The sequence below is a fragment of the Larimichthys crocea genome, chromosome VII (genome assembly GCF_000972845.2).
Source record: "Larimichthys crocea isolate SSNF chromosome VII, L_crocea_2.0, whole genome shotgun sequence".
Taxonomy (NCBI): Eukaryota; Metazoa; Chordata; class Actinopteri; family Sciaenidae; genus Larimichthys; species Larimichthys crocea.
Genome location: NC_040017.1, coordinates 28,248,369 through 28,268,043, shown reverse-complemented (window position 1 = coordinate 28,268,043; position 19,675 = coordinate 28,248,369). Strand labels below are relative to the sequence as shown.

Genomic DNA, 19,675 nt, shown 5'->3' with positions numbered 1-19,675 from the left:
CAGATGGATCCGTGTGGTGTTCACTTTCTAAAGGGTCACTACACTGATTTTACACGTCAAAGTCAATTTACTCGTCACGGTGAGTCCGACTCAGCACTGTAGCTGCTGTTAGCTCAGGTATATAGGTATGTCATGCCAGAACTGGAGCTGGACGATACATAAGTTGGTTTAATGTCTCACGTTAGCTGCTAAACTTATTTGGAAAGCTATGAATAACACATCCAGTCAGATTATTTACAGTCAGATCAGCCGAGAGTCTGGATGATGTTATCAACACAAGACGATGCTTGTTCCTCTCCCTCTTCTCCATTTACTTTCCTCTGCTCTCCTTCTTCCCTTATTGCTATTCAGAGGAGGATATTGAGAGGCGATGAAAACTGAGGATATGCAGAGAAACTCTCACCCTGACCTTGTGTCTACGGTGTGAAGGGAATCATCCATGTATATTTCATACCTTCAGCATCCTGTGGTATCTCCATGAAGTCACCTTTTCAGGACTTGAAACAGCAAAATAAATAGAATAAAAGGTGATTCTGTTGAACCTGTAGGTCTAGGTTCAGGTTCCTCTGTTCCTTGAGAGCATCTTTGGTCATTGGTTCTCGTGGTTCATGTCTTTCCTGGTGGAGGATTGTTGGATTATTGGCTCAGTGTCTTAGATAGCTTACGGCTTGCTTGCTGCTTCCCTCAGGTTCAAAACTAATTGTGTAGCTCTGACTCACTGCTGTCAGTTACACACTCGGCCCGATCACAACCCCCTGTAGGGTTTTATATTGGTTTACCTCTATTTAAAAAGACGTTCTCCTATCATGCCTCTGTGGATATAACTGGTGGAAAAGTACCGGACAGCTTAAAAACTGCAGTTCAAATGTCCAGGCCCCCAGTCTGCGGGGGACATCACAGAGACTATGTCCAGGTTTTAGACAGTCAACCTAATGAGTCAATGCTGACTTTTGCTTTTACATGGCACCTGGACAGCAGTCTTCTGGGAGAAAGTCCTGTTTGTTTGACCCATCTGACATCCTGAAGAAGCCTCTTCACAGTCCAGTTGCCCCAGATTGAACCCTTCTTGAAAAAAACTGGGGGATACCATTTCTAAGAGGTCCCCATGTGCATCATTAAGCCTTGACCGCCCATGACCCTGTCATGGAGTTTTGGAGATGTTCTGACCCATCTAGCCATCAGAGTTTGGTTCGTGTCAAAGTTGCTCAAATCTCGACGCTGCCCAACTCGGTATCAAGCCGAGTGATACTGGTTATACTTTCAAAATAAAGCTTGTGGTCGCAGTTTTAGGTAGCAACAACGCTCGGGGTGAGGTTTCGGAAAAGATGCTGACGTTTGGTTCCACGCGGGACACAAACAGCAGTCTTCTGGGTCCTGTTGGTTTGACCCATTCACCCAACCCAATCTCCACCAAACGTTATACTACTGCTGGTACGCAACTCCATACACGCATGTACTTTAAACGTCAAGGCGAGGCACAGTAGCCTCGAATGGATCAGTGGGTCTGTTACCCACTTACAAACCTGCCACCTTTCCTCTAAAAGAAAGACCCACTGTGAGACGTGTCCGGAGGCAGGTTGGACTACATTTCTCTCAGTTGAGGACTGTGTCATTTAATAATGGAGCATAAAACGAATAGACGCTAACAGCCAATTCAGCCATACAGAATGTGAGCGTGGAGTGATGGGGTGGATTTAGTCTCGTTCCTCGTATGAAATCCTGAGTGGCTGTATTTTATACGGTTGTGGCCACTGCATTATTCACAAAGCTGTCATGAGCAGACCGAGAGGCAGCACTTGAGGTCATGCTTCTCTCTCAGTCCTACATGGCACCCAACGTATTTCATTTCATTATGAGCCTTGCATTATTCAAAACCTTAAATGATACCCGCTGCCATGCTGACATATTTAAACTGCAATTATCTTGGATCTTTACTGATTTTCATTATGCAGGATTCAAGCTTGTTCTCTGCGCCCAAGGCAAGGGTAATAGAAAATATAAAGCTTTAGTATAAAGAATAACCTTCACTGGCTGTGAGCTACGATTCATTTCATTTATGTGCATAATACCTCGGCCTGCTTTGAAAGAAGCCGGAGGACGTGTTTGTTTGTGTGTCCTATATAAGCTCAGGTAGTTTAAGAGCTTCATTTTCTGTTTTCATTGTAAAAAAGATACGTTATACATCTCATGGATTTATTCAGCTCCATTCTTCTATTCTACAGGAACTTAAGATGGTTTAGTGTGACGCAGTGACGGTTAACACAACTTTACTAACAGCCAACAAGAGGACGCTGACGGAGGAAGCTGAGAAGAGAAAAGGAGAGAGTGAGCGAGCAAGAAGCCGCCGGACAAGAGTAAATGTGGGACTGACTTTTAGTGGTTGGTGAGAGCTTGGTGAAATAAAAGGCTGAAAGACAGACGCCGAGCTGGGCTGACTGCTGCTGGACTAGGCAGTGATATCAGCTGCTGCAGGTGTCGACGAGAATCGATTTGGATCAGAAGTAAAAACAAAAACAAACTGTCCTCCGACTTTTTACTGAAGAAAAATTAAAAACTTTTGTAAAAGACGAGCTGCTTGATTTTCTTCAGTAGTCTGAGGAGCACATATTAAACTCTATTCATCTCCGTTGTTGAGGTTTCAAAGCTCAGTCTGTTAAAGCGAAACTATCTGCATGGATCCAGACGGTCTGAATATGTTTTGTTGTAATGGCTGAACTGGTCTCAATAAAGATGAGAGGCTGACGGGGCCTCTGAGGAGAAACGGGATTGTCTGGCCTTAGGGTGACACTGATGAGCGGTGAAAGGAAATATAAAATATTCAGACTTTTATGCAGAGTCATAACAAAATATAAAAAGCCAGAAAGATGCAAAGTTGCAAAAGAGGAGTTGATGTCAGACTCAGACTGTTCAACTTAAGACCTGACCTAAGACTGGGACCAGCTCAGACATCTGGAAGTAGCTCAGAGCCAGCTGAGGTGTTCCTGTTCTCAGATTCTTAACATTTAAACAGACTCAGGATTTGGATGGAAACAGATTTAGACTCATGAAATGCAGAGAGAATGAGTCAGACGGAGAGAAAGATAAAAAAAAGAAAGAAAGACAGATGGCGAGGAGGGAGAGCGGGCTTCATTAGCAGGGAAAGGTCAGCGTGGCCTCAGGTTGGGTTTTCTGTGGAAACTTATTACACACACATGCAGGGCTGGGTGTGTTCAGGAGATAATGGGGTCCGATATAGATCCCGCTCCTCTTTGTGTGTTATGTGAAGGACTTGGGAACCAAAACACAGAGAGATGCTAATTCAGCTGGTTGTATAAAGACTGAAGCCGACGGGAGGAGACTGCAGATGTGATGTTGACACTGCTGCACCTCGAGACTGTCTGAAGTCTGACAGCAGGAACCAAAGGTGGTTCACGGCGGCGCTGACCATGATGGTGAAGATACGGCGGGGTCGAGTTCAGGTGGGACTTCTTCAGCTCAAGTTGATTTGCATATTACATTATAGCTGGAAGTTATTGATTCCCATGTTTTGAACAATGAGACTGAAGGCTCATTATTACAGTTTCTGTATTGCAGTTTATTGCACATTATGTGACACATCAACAAGATAAACGTTGTAAAATCCACCTGAGGCTGATTCTTCTGGAGCCAGCCTCAGGTGGACGTTTGAGGAACTGTCCCGGAGGTTTCTGTTGGATCAGAACCGCCTGACGTCTTTTTGCTGATGTGAAGAAATTCTCACTTTGTTTGAACTTTTCCCAAAAACAAAGACGACGTACGATTTGACCTCCTGCTGTCGGCAGACAGAAAACCTCTTGATTTGATCTGAGCCTTTAAAAGCCCGGCTGTCATCTCCTGTACGGCATGTTTTCTAACCCGAGACCCAGCGGGACAAAATGACATTTGGCTGATGGAGCGAGGGAAGAGAGGAGGAGGAGGAGGAGGAGGAGGAGGATGACATTACAATGACTTTCTAAAAGGAAAGGAGAGGTGTAGCAGAGAGGAAAGCCGATGCTTCATCATCTCAGCAGAATATGATCAGCTGTCATTCCCCTCTTCTTCCTCGCTGCCATCCACCCTTCTCCGTATCAGCTGAGTCAAGGAAACATCTCTCCCTCCTCCATCATCACCTCTTTCTCCTTTTCCATTCTTTAATCTCTCCTCGGAGAGCCGGCCGGGATGGTAATTAGAAAGCCAGCGCACACATTCACACACACCGCTGTGAGCTTTATAACCCTTTTCATGCAGACACACACTTTCCTGGTCCGGGACAGAAAGAGAAGGAGGTGAGGAAGAGAATATTAACGGAGGGAGAATCAATAGATTCATTTCCTGCTGCTGACAGAGGTTGATCTCTCCGTGGACCCATAATCCTCAGAGTGTGTGAAAGAGAGAGCGAAGGATAAAGTTGGTCAGGTTATTCTTGCCCCGGGGCAGAATGGAGAAGAAGGAGGGGAATATTGTAAAAATACAACCTTTCCTCCTCTTCCTCCTCTTCCTCCTCTTCCTCCTCCTCCACCGAGAGAGATGAGGAAATGTCGATCTCCACTTTTCTGCCAGCGCAGCACGATGAACTGAAAACCGAGGACGAGGATCCTCCATCCTTCCCTTTACACTTCCTTCTTCCTTTTCCTCTGCTCCTCAGATTCACATATAACAGCTGTTTCTGTGGTAACTATATGTTCAGCTGTACTCGAGTATTTGTTCTGATTACATTACTCATGATCAAACAGCCAATCATCAACCAGGTCCCCAGCAGCAGCTGATATCACTGCCTAGTCCAGCAGCAGTCAGCCCAGCTCGGCGTCTGTCTTTCAGCCTTTTATTTCACCAAGCTCTCACCAACCACTAAAAGTCAGTCCCACATTTACTCTTGTCCGGCTCCTGTTCTGGCACGACACCGGCCCCGCTCTCAGCATTCCTTTGCATCCCGGGCCTGTACACCTCCCCCTCTTCTTCTTCTTCTTCTTCTTCTTCTTCCTCCCGGTGGTCCAAAACGCCTGTGATACAAACACTAACACTCCCCCTGTGCTCTGAGCTCTCAGCTAACAAACTGAGCTAACAGCAGCTACAGTTGGCAGTAGGTTACTTTATTGTCCATCAGGAAACTCTGTAAAGAGTTGAGTTTAGGTCCATTTCACGCTGGTATATGAAGTGTTTGTGTTGTAATGCTCCTCAGTACTTCATTATGAGACAATTTGCAAACAGAAGACATTTAATTTGAGACCAGTCACAGTAATTTTGCCATTTCATCAAAATAAACGGAGTAATTCTCTGACCTCACTGTATTTCCGCCTCTGCTTTGGGAGCTAATTTGTTTACGCTTTGTTTTAATTGCCTTTTGTTTTCCCACTGTTGCATTTTTAGAACAGGTCATTATATTTTTTTGGTTGAAGATGATGAATTCAGTTTTGCAGATAAACTTCCTCTGGTTGCTCCTCGAAGGTTGTTTGAACTCCAGCATCTCTTCTCGTCTATGCTGAACTCGCTGCTTTCTCTTCACTCCAACTCAAAACATCTCAGCTGGGTCAGGTGATTGTGGAAGTCAGGTCATGTGACACAACACTCCGTCACTCTGCTTCTTGGTCAGTTAGCTCTTACAGAGCCTGGATGTGCATTTGGAGTCATTGTCCTCCCCAGTAAGCTTCAGGGTGGGAACCACACATGTAGATACAATATAATGTCCATTCCTTGTGTTTGTTGGTGCAAGCAGTCCTCTTCTTCTTCCTGGTCTCACTTAGTCATGGTTTCTTTGCAGTAATTTGACCATGAAGGATTCATGCACTCTCCTCCAAACAGTTGATGTTGAGATGCAAGATTCAGGATCAGGAAAGGACTGGGGAAGGATTGAAATGGGATTGAGATTTGGGATTGGGATGGGAGTAGGGTGGGATGGAAGGACAGGATCATATTGGCGTTGAGACAGGATTGGGATTCGATGGGGATTGGATCATGACTGAAGCATGAAAGGATTGTGACGGTATTGGAATGGAAAGTTCTCAGCGTGTATGGGAAGACTTTTGGAAAACTCATCGAGGTGACCATCTCATGAAGCATACTTTGCTTTTTCTGCTCTGAGCAAACTGCGAAGCTGGTGGGAAGGAAAAAAATGGTGAAATTTAAACATCTATTTCATCTGTAATGCATAATTTGTTCAGCTTGAGTCGTGCTCCTCTGCAGCGTGGGCAGCACTGATAACTGTGATGATGGTCGCTGAACTTCTAAAACTTTCATTGCCACATTTGTCATGCCATTATGATCGGGCAGCAGCAGCCTACAGGGACCCTCCTGCTTCCACTGCCATCCCTCAATGAACCACCAGCGCCGCCGCTCCACTACAGCTGCTCGGTTCACACAGTTAATGCAGTTCAGATCCCAAATGTGAATGTGAAGCAGGCCGGTGAATAACAGCAGCTTGACTTTCCCCTAATAAAGATAAAGGTTAGAGAAAGGCCACGAACAGTTTGGTTGAGTCATTTGTGGGGAAGCGGACCATGTCCAGACTTTTTTGGAATCAGATTTTAATGAGGGCTCAGAGGAAAAAGATGTCTTTGAGTTGGAAAAATGTGCCGTGAGAGACTGAACTCAACAGAGCAGGTATATTTATCACAGGTGTGCATGTCTGAATGCTTCTGCTGATAGTGCAGGTTATGTTGTACAAAATGTTTGTTGTTAGCTGTCGACTTGTCGTTATCGTGGACGCTGACTGTCAGTTTAACAGTGCAGAGGAGCTCCTCATGTAGATTTTAAAGACTTGTACACTTTGATCCACTCGTATGCTTTTGTAAAAAACGCTACAAACTGTGCAGACAGATGATTCTGAGACATGTTTTGTCCAGTTTGTAAGTCTGTTTATCATAGTCTTGTTAAGATATCAACCAAACTGGGATGGAACGTCTACGATCATAACCAACTTTCTTAATTGTATGTTGGATTGTGCAGCTGTTAAAAAGGAGAAAGTAGAAAATGGACATTTTTTAATTAAATGTTTGCAGCCTCTTCTCTCAGCTAATGTTTCAGTGGTTTCAGCTCAAGGATGCCAGGAGCCAAACCCGGCAAGAAGACCACCTCGGTAGGCTGCTGTGTTCACTGTTAGACTGGACACTGCTGGTTCAGAGGTTCTGTTGCTGTGTTCACTGTTAGACTGGACACTGCCGGTTCAGAGGTTCTGTTCCATCCCTTCACAGGAAGGTAGTTGACATTAGCTTATCGCGTTAGTTTCATTATGAGTTCACTGTTAGACTGGACACTGTGCAGACAGATGATTGTAACACAAACTCATGTTTGGCTACTGTAAAAGATGTAAAACAAAGTCTAACCAGCAAGAGTCTCTGTAAAAGCCAGGAACAGACTGCAGAGGTGGGGCGGAGAGAGGGCAGAGTGGGCGTCATGACTTCTTCTTCTTTTACGGCGTTTGGTGCAGAGGCCAATAACTCTGCCGGAGAGCTGCACTCGTGTTGTAAAATGTGTTGCACTTAAAGTCAAAAGCATAAGTACTGACCCTGTGAGCTAAAAAGTGTGCTTTCACTTAAGGTCCTGGATTATATCGGAGGGCAGAAGTGGACTGCCTGTTCACAATGAAATTAATTTGATTCGGATCTCCAAGTCAAATATGACCTTTTCTCTCACTGAGTGCACTGACCAACATAATCTTTGTATATTTCATTTTATGTTCAGTGCATAAGAATAACAACAGCTTGACTAGTTGGAAGTGAGAATGTTTGGTGCTTCAGATTCTGGACCATGATGTCCCGATGTAGCAACAAAAACACGAAACCATCCGTCCTAAATCAGCGACAAAACGTGAAAAAGTTTAGCCATAATATCAACTGTTGTTTTGGTTTCCCAACGATAACCTGGTAGCTCCACACACTGTTATGTTATGAGTCTGATGAGCTGAGCGCCCTCCTTCTGTCGAAATATGCTGTCGGCAGCTCAGGGCTGAAAAATGCCGAGCCCGAGGGAACAAACAGCAGCAGGTATAAAAGCAGAGAGAGCGATTTTGTTTCACTTCCACATTTTTCACATTTTCCCAGCCAGAGAATCAAATCTTTGACCTTTGAAACACAAGAAAGCTGCATGTCTGTGGCCTCAGGCTGCCTCAGCACAGCGAACGCTAGAAGAAGAGAGGCAGCAGTACCTGCAGTAAACACTGAGGATGCTCAGCGGACACAACATACCTGGAGAGCTCCATTTCTGTCTGTGCTGCTTTGGTACAGACACAAACTCATCGATCTGTCTTTAAGTTAGAAAAGCTGAAAAGAAATGTGCATCCGTCCATTTCCTTTGTTTTATCCAGGATCAAGTCACATGGCAGCAGGTTTAGAAGGGCATTTCATGTATGCATGCATAAGTCATAGCCATACCAGCGAGTTCTGTTTCCTGATAGCTGGATGTGCACAGAAATCCTCCAAAGGAAGGTGCCCATGTCCGAACCACTTCAACTGGCTCATTTCCACGTGAGTTCCCACTGGATGTCGGAGCTCCTCACCCTGTCTAAGGCTGAGCAGGGACACCTGACAGAGGAAACTGTCTTTCGGTCACTATCCAAAGCTCGTGGCCAGAGTTGAGGGTTGGAAAATCCTAACTTTTGCCTTCTGGGTCAGCCCCCTTTAAACCACAACAACTGGTTTAACGTCCAGATTACTGCGAGCACTGCACCGATACGGACAGTCCATTTTCCTGTCACTCGTGAACAAAGTTACTTAAACGCCTTTGCTTGGGGAATCCCTGAGGATTGGAAACAAATGTCGGTTTGTGGCTCTAGAACAACGTCAGCGTCACATTCATAATTAGCAGCAGCTCGAGGTCTTTGTCACTTGCCCCCACCTCCAACGTTCACTCTGAAATCATCCGTTTGGTCGCCCTGCACTCGACCACATGCTCTCTCCAGTTGAAGGTAAGAAAATGGTCACTTGAGTGCCTTTGGTTTTTGGTTGAAATGAGAATGGAGGCCGTGGACACATTTCAAACTGTCATTTGTCAGCCCTCCAAATGCTTTGTAATGGCACTCGATTATACAGTCTGAATGACGTTGCTAGGTTACAGAGCTGGCTAAGTGACCATCCAGTGGTCACTCAGCATCGTGGGCTGATAGAGAGTCCACACTCAGCCACTTGGCAGCTCGAGCCTGAAACATGCTCTGAAATTCACATCTGGTGATTAAGATGTGCAAATCGTGTCAACAAGCTGCTGCACGGGAGGACTCGTAACGGACCCAAAGTTTCCTTCAGGGAAGTTTCAGCTCGTCAGACAAACGGACCAGACGCCACAGGCACTTTGTCTGTTTGTGTCTGTAGATTTCACCTCCAGTTTGCATTGGATAATGCCTTATTGGCATATCTGAACATAGAATGTCTGAAAACTTGCAATACAAAAAATAATTCTTAATGTGTCTTAATTCTTAATACTTAATGGGGAGGTGTCGTGATCATGGAGTTTAGATTTTGACCCTATTCACCTGTAGTGTTTTGCAAAATCTATGGACTTGCCAAACAACAACAAAAAATAATAATCTGAATAAATCTCAAAAACTGTAAATTTACTGAAATTGTTTTTTACAGGCAAACACCGTTATTTTTTTCCACAGTTTTATGGAATTTTCTAGCTTTGTATACAAGTTTAATGTTTAAATGTTTAAAACTATAACATTTTATAACATAACATTTATGTAATGAGCCGCATATGAAACTACAGATAATTACTGTCATTTTACATGCATTTGTATGTAATTAAAAAAAGAAACAGAATACTGAATAAATAATATATTTCTGTTTATATAAGTATGTTTTCTGTACACAAATTAGAAATACCTGTAATTTGTCATCATTGTCATAATACTTCAAATAAGAGCTTGGTTGTTGGTTGTAAAGATAATGTCTGAATTCTGAATACAATTTTAAAAAACAGGAAACTACTGTGAAGATTCTGAGGTACAGAAATGTAAAACTAATTAGATTCACCTTAAAAAATACAATAATATAGTTTTAGTATGAATGTTATCATATTTCTTGCACTAAATAACAAATTTATACTTAATAGTTTTTGTTAGTTTGCAGTGTCTGTGAACATGTAGTTATTTTCTTGTGTTTTAGTGCATTCACTGGTTGTTTTCTCGCTCGTTCCTCTTTGGACAGCAGATTTTTGCGTAGTCACAGTCAGAAATTATCACCTCACATTAATCTTAATGACTTGTCCAAAGTGTACCCGCCCCTCTGACCCTGATAACGGTTATGGAGAATGGATGGATTAATCTTAATGATCTGTCCCGCTCTACCTCTTAACGTTCATATTTTTGCCATCACACCGTTTACTTCCCGTTTCGCAGTCTGCTTCAGGCTCCGTACTTTTCCATTTAGTAGCTGAGACTGATTTCCCAGCAGGATTAATCAACGTTTATCTTCTATTATCACATTTCTATTTTTATGTCTCCACCTGTCTGAGCCTTCCTGAGGGTCCGGACTTTTCTTTTTCGCAGCTAAGAGTAACACCACTAAATATAGGAGGATGTTAGGATCGGCAAATGATGAGTGATAATAACATAATTCTTGCATTTCTCATAAAAGTTGAGAGCGTTTAAGCTCTGAGCTGATATGATATCTGTTGCCTGGAGGCAAATCACTGTTTTTATTTGATGTTTTCTGCAGTTTACTCGTCTTTTGTTGCTCACTGAGCAGTTCATTCCAGAAAAGCCTGATGCAGCCTCCTACACCGGCGAGGGAGACCTTGGTGATAACTACCCACACAGGGATGACGTGTGATTGGAGCACACACACACACACTTCTTCCTCTTCTACTACTTGTTTTTATTGTGTGAGAATTGTTTTTTTCACCTGCTAACAAACGCATAAACTTATATATGTATATAAACATAACCGAACGACCCCGAGGACGAAAACATCTCGAATTGTTGGAAACACAATCAGCTGCAGTGAAATGAAGGATGACTACCGCTGGCACGAGAAAAATAAAGATTGCCAAGTTGAAACCTCCATCACTGTGAAGTGAAGCCACCAACTGCAGTTCCTCTAACGTCCACTTGAGGCTGGCTCCAGAAGTGAGTCAGTCTCCATAAGTCCCCATGTCCAAATGTCCAACTTCACAGCAGAAATAAACATGTTTACAGCCTGGTACAAAAAACAGTTTTGGTCTCTGTAGCTAATTTCCCCGTTCATGACAACTGTACTGAGGGTGAATTTATATACAACTCACCTGTTCACATTATATTAAGGCTTCAAGTTATGCAGGATTAAGAGCGTGGAGGCTTTTAGTGACTCTGAAGAGAGCATATATTGATGTAACTGCTTCAGTTTCCCATTGGAAAGAGCGGTGAATCTGCTAACCCTACGTTAAAGAATCATTTTAGGTAGAAAAGTTCCACAACTACACGGTTTGTTTGGAAAGCTGCATCACTGTTTTTCAGGTAGTCATAGAAAGCAAGTGTGTGTTATCTATATAACCCACATCCTCTGTCTTACCTGTATATGAGTATGTCGTCTGTAGAGCTGTTGTACTGGATCTGGTACATGCGGACTCCCGGTATGTGGTTCTGCGGAGGCCATCTGATGGTAGCAGAACTGGACGTTAGATCCGACACACTGACCCTCTGTTGGTCGGAGCGGGCTTGACCCCCGCTGACGTTGGATTTGATGGATGTGGGGATGTCCGAAGGCCCTGGGTCGGGGTCCAGCTTAGGGTCAAAGTGTGGCGAAGGGTTGACGACTAACTCGACAGGAGCGGTCGCCTCGCCGGCAGCGTTCGACGCGATGCACGTGAACTTTCCAGAATCCTGGAAATCATCAGGAACAGGAGATAAGACATTTACCAGCGTTATTTCAGTGCTTTAAGTACATTAAATATGCTTTATACTAAAACAATGTGTCTATAATCTATAATAAACTATTCTTTAGAAATGAATCAACTTGTTTAAAACTTCAAGATCATCAAGAGCTGCAGAATAAATGTGATTTGAAGTCGAACATCGGTCATAAACAGATAAATCAATAAATCAACAGACACTCATATTCTTTGAGAATGATCTGTACCTTGACCGAGGCCTTGAGGATGTCCAGCGATCCGTTCTCGTAGCAGACAGTTCTGGACGTGTTGCCGATCAGTTTTCCGTCAGGACTGACCCAATGAGTTGAAGGCTCTGGATCCCCGATGGACTTGCAGCGCAGGCTGACCTCCTGACCCTCCATCACGAACATCTTGGAGGTGTGACGAGTTATCATCGGAGGCTCGCAAACAAACTCCTCCTGTTGGACAAAAGAATAACGGATAATCAACATTTGGACTTCGTCATCATCCCGGCATACAGAGCTTCGACGGGCTCAGAAGGAGCTCAGTCATTTGAAGATGAAATGATCTGAGAGATTTTCAGCTGTAGCAATATTTAAAACCCACCCACTGGCACCTAAGCCGGTATAAAGCGAGGTAAAGTATTACAGCTAGGCCAAGCAGGGCCAGGTGAAGCTTACCACGGCTTACTAATCATTCCTACCACTCCAAGCCTTTTTTCTGGGTCCTTCTCGGGTCTTGTTACCAGCAGAGATGATTGCTGACCTGATGACCGTTGGGGGTGTAGCTTCAAATAAAGCACTGGTGCCTTTCAGTCTTGTATTACGCTCTAACCCTCAATTGCTCCCGTGAAGCTCAGAGTAAAAAGCCTGTGATTGAACGGGCTGCTCCCCCGGCGTAAGCCAACTGTGAAAGTCTGAGAAGTCGAGCGTTGCAGTGAAAAAGTGCATGAATGCTCATTCAGTCTTAAATATCTGGTTTGTCCTGATAACCCTCAAACTCCAGCCGGCGTCCACTTTTCGTCCCATTCAACCTCTTGGATTTTTTCAGCTTTCCGTCGGACCTGAGGCATGCAGAGCCGAGCGGCGTTCATCGATTTCAAAGCAGGGATTCCCTTGGCAGCTAATGGCTGACGTCTGACCTCTGATGGATGCCATGGAGCCTCACTCGTCCTTGCAGCAGGAAAGAGGCTATTAAGTCTCTGAGTATTAATATGCCCAGACACTTTGGTGACACGGAGGTCTCCGCATCGACCTCTTTACAAGGCTAATCCTCTTATAGTGATCCTCACTGAAGGGGGGTCCATGAGACTATTACTGGAGGTGAGGCAAAGGTCTGAACATCATCCTCTCTGAGATGATGCCAATTAATCCCATCTTTATCTCGAGGTGCACCGCCGCTTATCGTTGTAGCTCTCAGACAGCCCGGAGGGGTCGGCCCTCCAGGTGAGGTGAAACCTCTCTATATGATCCTCTTCAGGGTCACATCTTGAACCTTAATTCAGCTGTTATCCATCCAAGCATCAGCAGTATTTCCCCAGCAGGTTCACATGACCTTTAGTCTCACACCATCCATCTGTTCTGCACGGTCTAATGCTGATGGTGGTAACTGGCTTTTATGAGATGGATCATTAACATATCAACAATATCAAAACGTTACAGCTCCACGAAGTAAACATGAAAAAGAGGGAATGTTTCCTCAGGTAGCACTGGACATAATATTTCATAAAGGAACATGTCTTTTTGTCTGAGGCTCCTTCCCCTCCATGTTTACTGCTCTGCTCCTATTGGTTGTCGACAATGTTCAAGTGATTGAACATCTCTAAAATCTCAATAATATTCAACATTTTTGATTTTATCGGAAAGTTAAGATGAGAAAAAGACTGACTGAGTTTTAGAAACATCTCAAACCAAATTATCGGCAGCACGACGCAACCTGGAAACTGATGAATTGCAAAGTTAAAGGTGCAGTGTGTAGAGTTTAGTTGCATCTAGTGGACTAATTGCTGCATAGCAGTCTCCTCACATCACCTTAAAAAAGGTGAATGGTTTACTAAATAGTAAAATAAATATTCATTGGGATTAAAATGTGGATTTAGCTTCACTCTGGTTTATCAACCTGTATGTAGCAGCGAGCGGTGGAGGTGTCAACCTCCACTTGCAGCTGTGGAGCTTCATGATGCGACTTCATATTCATACAGAGATTAAGTGAGAAGGTTTGATGACCAGGAACAGAGTTTAAAGTCAAGCATCTTATTTTGCTCATAATGACAAAGGGTGTTGACATATTGATTGACAGTGAGATAGACTCATCGAGTCCTGTGCAAGCCTCACACTGACAGAACACTGTACTGTATATATTCCTAATTTATATTAGTATATTATTATATACGAATAAATAAATCAACCTGGGTAAAGACAGAAACCTGTTTTACTGTTGTCTCTTTTTTATCCGCTCTCTGTTTCTTCTAACTTAACGATATAAGGCATAATTTAATACATAATGAAACGTCACGGTTTTTGCAGGTCACACTCCATGACTCCACACTTTCAGGTGAACTCCTCTGTGACATCAACCATCTGCTCGAGTGTCCTTGAGAAGTAAAGTTAAGCTTCAGGGTTTTAGTGGATTATCACAGCGAACACACAGAAAGTAATTCCTAAGATCCAGTGTGCGTACATCAAGGATTTTTTTAATGTGAATATTTGTATTAGGAAGCTAATGATAACCTCGGGCTCCAACAAGTATAATATCTGTGTTATTATTCTCACAAAGGTAACAAAGATTAACGCGAGGCCACGAGGCATCTTTGAAAAACTTAAGATGACCTCCTGGAAACTGTTCACAACTTTGTATCAGAGCAAAGAATCAGATTTAACTTGAGTTTAGACCCAAATACTCCAGCTGAAGAGTGATACATCTGTTTATTCTGAATATAAATAATACAAAACCATTTCATAGCAACTCCTGGGTTGTTATGGCTTTTATAATGACCTACTCCAGACCTTGGTATACCACAAAAAGGCCAAGCGGTGTCGAAACAAAGTCTGCCGTCATGAAGATGAACCAAAGAGTGATGAAGTATCTATTGGACCAGAAGTAATTCGTGTGGCTTGTTGGCGTCCATCACATCGGTGGTATTTGGTGGGTTTTGGTATCTGCAATCTTTTTCTGGGCAACACTCCTTAGATCGTCTCCTCAATTACGCCAAAACTCAACTAAAATAACACTAATGATGAATCTTAATATCTAAATATCAGATATATTTTCATTAAGCAGTGTGCTAATCTTATGTTCTGCTGCTATTTTGTGGTGATTCATGGGTTTTATGACATATCATGTGATCGATAGCTGCAGTATCTTTAACAAACCTCTCGAATGGTCCAGAAATATTTGCCAGCCAGGTCTTTAGGTGAAGCGCAGGTCTCTAGGTCGTCCTCTCGGGTCAGTCGTCGAAGCCAGACCAGCTCACAGTTACAGTGAAGAGGGTTCCCACCAAAACTCAACACCAGCGCCGTGAGAGGAGAACCCTTCATCTTAGCGTAGACCGGGATCCGCAGGAACAGCGGGTCTGGAGGGATCTTCTTCAGCTTGTTGGATGTCATGTCCAGTCTGGTGATAGAGAAAGAGACACAGGGAGATGGATGAGTCTCGAACTTTGACTTCATTTTGAGGCATGGCATTCAATAAGGTGAGATACAGGGAGGTAAGGGCGAGCCTTCCCTCCTTCATCTTTCTTTATTAGATTGGAGCTGAAAGAATCCTAAGCGTCTTCTGAAGGTGAATAAATCTGAAAACTGCTGAAAAGTTCCTGTGAAGAACGACCTCTCTCTTTCCGCCTGCAGCCGAAGCACCGATGGTGGAATTCAGTCGTATAAAAGTAGATCAATTTCTTCACTTTCAATTATTTCACAGCGACAGTAACAGCACTTTTTTTGTGTGTGTGAAAGAGGTAAAGGCTTTTTCTTCCCCGGCTATATTCACATTATGAATAAATGGAAACAGAAGTAACTTCAAACGTGGATCCAGGTTCACCTTAAAGTCCCCATGAGGTCAAACTTTAACTGTTCTCTGTCCTCCAGTGTCCAACCTCCCTGTGGCCAAGATAACCAGTTAATTAGCTTTAAATGCCAACATATAAGGCTCATCTCATCATAAAGACCAAAGCACAGATCTCTATTTTAAGGTCTAATTCATCCAGCGGTCGATATCGTCCATTGTGTTCAAGTGTTTAGTATTCTATAGTATTGAATAGTATTGTTCAAGTATTCTATTGTTGTGTTGTGCATGTAAATCGTCTATTTAAAGTAGAACTCGATGACGTTCACACAAAAAATATTTTCCAGGGTGTGTTTTTTTTTGGTCCTTGAGCGTCTCTGGGAATTGAACAGTAATTTGCCCTGATGACTGGTAATAATATCAGAAATTCAAACGTTCACTTGCAGGAAAGTATATTTCCACTCCCCCAGAAATATTCGACAACAACGATGACTTAACAAGAAGTTAATAGCTGTTGAGTGCAGCGAGCGTGCTGCACTTTACAAATTTCAATTATGTTATTTCATGGGCAGCGGCCTCGCGGTGGATTAATTTGTCAGTGACCGCTCACCTGTGCACACGGACACATTCAGAGCTGCCCGCTGGTCCAGAAGTTTCCGATCTCCAGGGAGAAAATCGCCCTTTATAATAAAAGTATGACTGTTTTTCTGAACCACGTCAATTACTGTTGGTCGTTCGGACGTGAATTGAAATTACTCTTAATGGGGTTAAATGGGTTTTGATATTTACGATACCTGAAAATAACATAAAGAAACATAAAGTAAGATGATCACGAAGGTTGGAGGTGAAGGTGACGTTCCTGTACAGTTGACATGACCCTATCTGAAACAGGTTTATGTCACATTACTTCTTTGAACACAGCAAAGATGTGGAGCTGTCTGAAGCCAGCATAAGAGCTCTAATATTTCCCAACATCTACCGCCGACGTGCCCTTGGGCGAGATACTGAACCCCCAGCTGCTCCGGTGGAGCTGCAGCGTAGACCTGGTTTTGATGGGTATCTCCCAGCTGTGAGTGAGGAAACAGGAGTTTTCCTGTGTGCATCAAAAGCTCAGATTCCATTAACGTGAGGTCTGACGTGGAGGGATTTGCTCCGTGTTGAACCGCCTGAAGCTGAAGTTTTATGTATAATTGGTTTGAAAACAAGCTGAACGAAAAAAAAGCAGCTCATCAGGGAAGACGGATGCTGTTGAACATAAACATTATTACTTCTTTAATTCTTCTGATGCTTCAAAACAAAACGTCTGTACTCACAGAAGACGACGAGTCTGTGATTCATCATTAATGATGAGTTTAATTGGTTTTAATTAGTCACTTGATGCTTTAAACAATCACTGCTGCACTGGCTCTGGCTCCAAAAGTCGTCAGATTGTTAAATATAAAATATATTCAGGAGTGCTTCTATAATTTAAAATCATAACAATCATTGGATTTCAGTTCAGTTCACTAAGTCTTGTTCACCTTTCATGAACCGACCATGAGGCAGAATGTTAAAAAACGCTGATGTGCTACAGAAAACTGCTTCAATTCCAGATTCTCATGGACTTTTCATTTGATGGCTTTCATGCATCCTGACCTGGCCAGTTTGTGCAGGTTGGAGAAGATTCCCTCGGGGACGCTCTCTATGAGGTTATGGTCGAGGCTGAGGGTGTTGACGCTGACCAGCTGGGCGATGGTCTCCCAGGGAATGTCCACCAAGTTGTTGTAGCTCAAATCCAAGTCCTCCAGAGTCTCCAGAAAGTCCTGCAGGAAGACACAAGGAGGGCGAGGAGGAGATGAAGGGAGAGGAAGAAGAAAGAAATGGAGATCAATAACACGGTCAATACTGTGCACTCAAAGCATGCTGTTTTCTCTAATTGCCTCCATACAATTCTCATAATCAGAACACAGTCGAACAATACAATGAGCAAGAAACACAAAGAGGGAGATGGAGAGAGGATGAGAGGACGGAGGCTTGAAGGGGAGCGATAACAGCCTGTTGATCAGCTAAAGTGTTGTTGTCGTCGCTGTAATTGCTCTCATAATTCAGACAATCAGGACAGAGTTTGAGCGTCACGAAGCCTCGGCGCTCCTCACAGTAATCTGTGTGTTATTGCTCTCAGAACAAAAAGAATCAATTTTTTTAATGACAGAGGAAACGTTAAGAGCTGCGAGGAGGAAAATCTGCCCAAAGACGTCTTCTCGAGAGTCACACTGCTGAATGTGACTCACATCTCGGCTCTGTTTCAGCATAGATGGACGAGTTTACGAAGCATCTGGATCTGGACCTCGCGTTCTCCAACAGTCCTCGCGGCCAGATGACAAAATGGCTTGTTTGTCAGCGCCTTTGGAATAACTCGAGTGTTTTCTGATCTGTCATGGCGCTCCAATAAAACGTTCTCCAACAAACACAGACGCCTGTCACGGCGCTACAGCTGTCCTCGTTTGGATCTGTGTGGTTTGTTTGATGAAATCAAATCATCTTTCAATCTCGTTTGCATATCCACAGCAAAGATTCAGAGATGTAGCCCCGTTCATACATATTTTGATGTCCTTTAAGTGGTGTAACCTTTTCCAACAGCCCGTAGTCGCCTGGAGCTCTGGTGTGACTTGATTTATGATTTCAAAACCAGCTTCAGATCCTCTTCAAATGTTTCCGATATTTCCTGTGTGTTTGAAGATGTCTTGCCTCTTTTGAACACAGGAAGTAGATATCTGCTTCACTCCTCATATCGTCAGTGTTTTAATTGGATTTGCCATTGGAAGTTCATTTTCAAAGCTTCTCTGTTGGTGGAAATGTTTGATTGGTGCCAAATTTACACTGCAAATACATTCAGAGACAGCAAAAAGAATTGTTCTCATGATGACGGTGTCTTTAAGGTCTGGAAAAGATGTAAACACTATTCTCACGGCACTAGTATCACCTGGGGAGTCGTCGTAATGTGCAATGATGGCGGAGGTCTTCAACAAATTAACGTCCATACTTCACCAAACACAGTGTGATAATGTTACAGGAGGCTCCGCTCACGACGTGTTTGCGGAAAGAGAAAATCAATCAGAAGAGCAAAATCTTGAAAAAGATGACGAGAAGGACAACAAATGTTGTTGTGCAGATTTTATTTATGTCTCTTCATGCCGCTCATGTCAGAAAACTTTTGAAATCACACATTATAGTCCTGTGCAAATCGGGCTTACGTGGAGACGACACGAACCAAAACAGCGTCACAGACTGCGTTAGGATTCAGGGGTTAGTTCTATTCCTGATCTTGTTAGAGAAATAATATTTATAAAATGCAAAGCTCAGTCGAATGAGAGGAGAGGAGGGATAAAGGCAGGAGACAGAGAAAGGTGACGTTCAGACTGAAGTTCAGAAAGTCCAGTCCATTAGCGAGTTCAGAGTTCACATCGCTTGATTGAAAGTCCTGCAGAGGTCCGAGCGGCCGGTCCTAAGGGGACACTTTGGTACTTTTAATGAGCAGAGAAAGGACAGCGTCATTTAATGAAATAAAAAAGGAGGGAAAACAGTTTATTTCAGGGCCGGGTTATTAAAAAGGTGTCCAGCTGAGACGGGCGGGACGAACTTCAGAGTCTGAGCCAGAAATGTGGCATCGTGTTCACACAGCACTCGACCTCAGCAGCAGCAGCACAGCCAGTCTGAAGAGCTTCACATGACTTTGAAGAACTTTTCCAAACTGGGCTCACGACGCCTGTCTGGACACTCAGCTGGTGAATCATCAGCTTTGTTGGCAGCGTACATCCAAATTTGTTGAATTTAAAATAGCTTTCCCAGTCAAACACACACACACACACACACACTGTATATATATATGGAGTATTAATTA

At 43.4% G+C, this 19,675-nt stretch overlaps 1 protein-coding gene across 1 annotated transcript in view; it reads right to left on the bottom strand.

Annotated features, from left to right (window-relative positions):
* The window catches only part of LOC113746131 (leucine-rich repeat and fibronectin type III domain-containing protein 1-like protein), a 201,293-nt gene that overhangs the window by 10,462 nt on the left and 171,156 nt on the right, over positions 1 to 19,675 (bottom strand). The window contains 4 exon segments of the mRNA XM_074527724.1: positions 11,475 to 11,785; positions 12,042 to 12,254; positions 15,168 to 15,408; positions 17,431 to 17,597. Of these exon segments, the coding sequence (XP_074383825.1) occupies positions 11,475 to 11,785; positions 12,042 to 12,254; positions 15,168 to 15,408; positions 17,431 to 17,597 (932 nt within the window).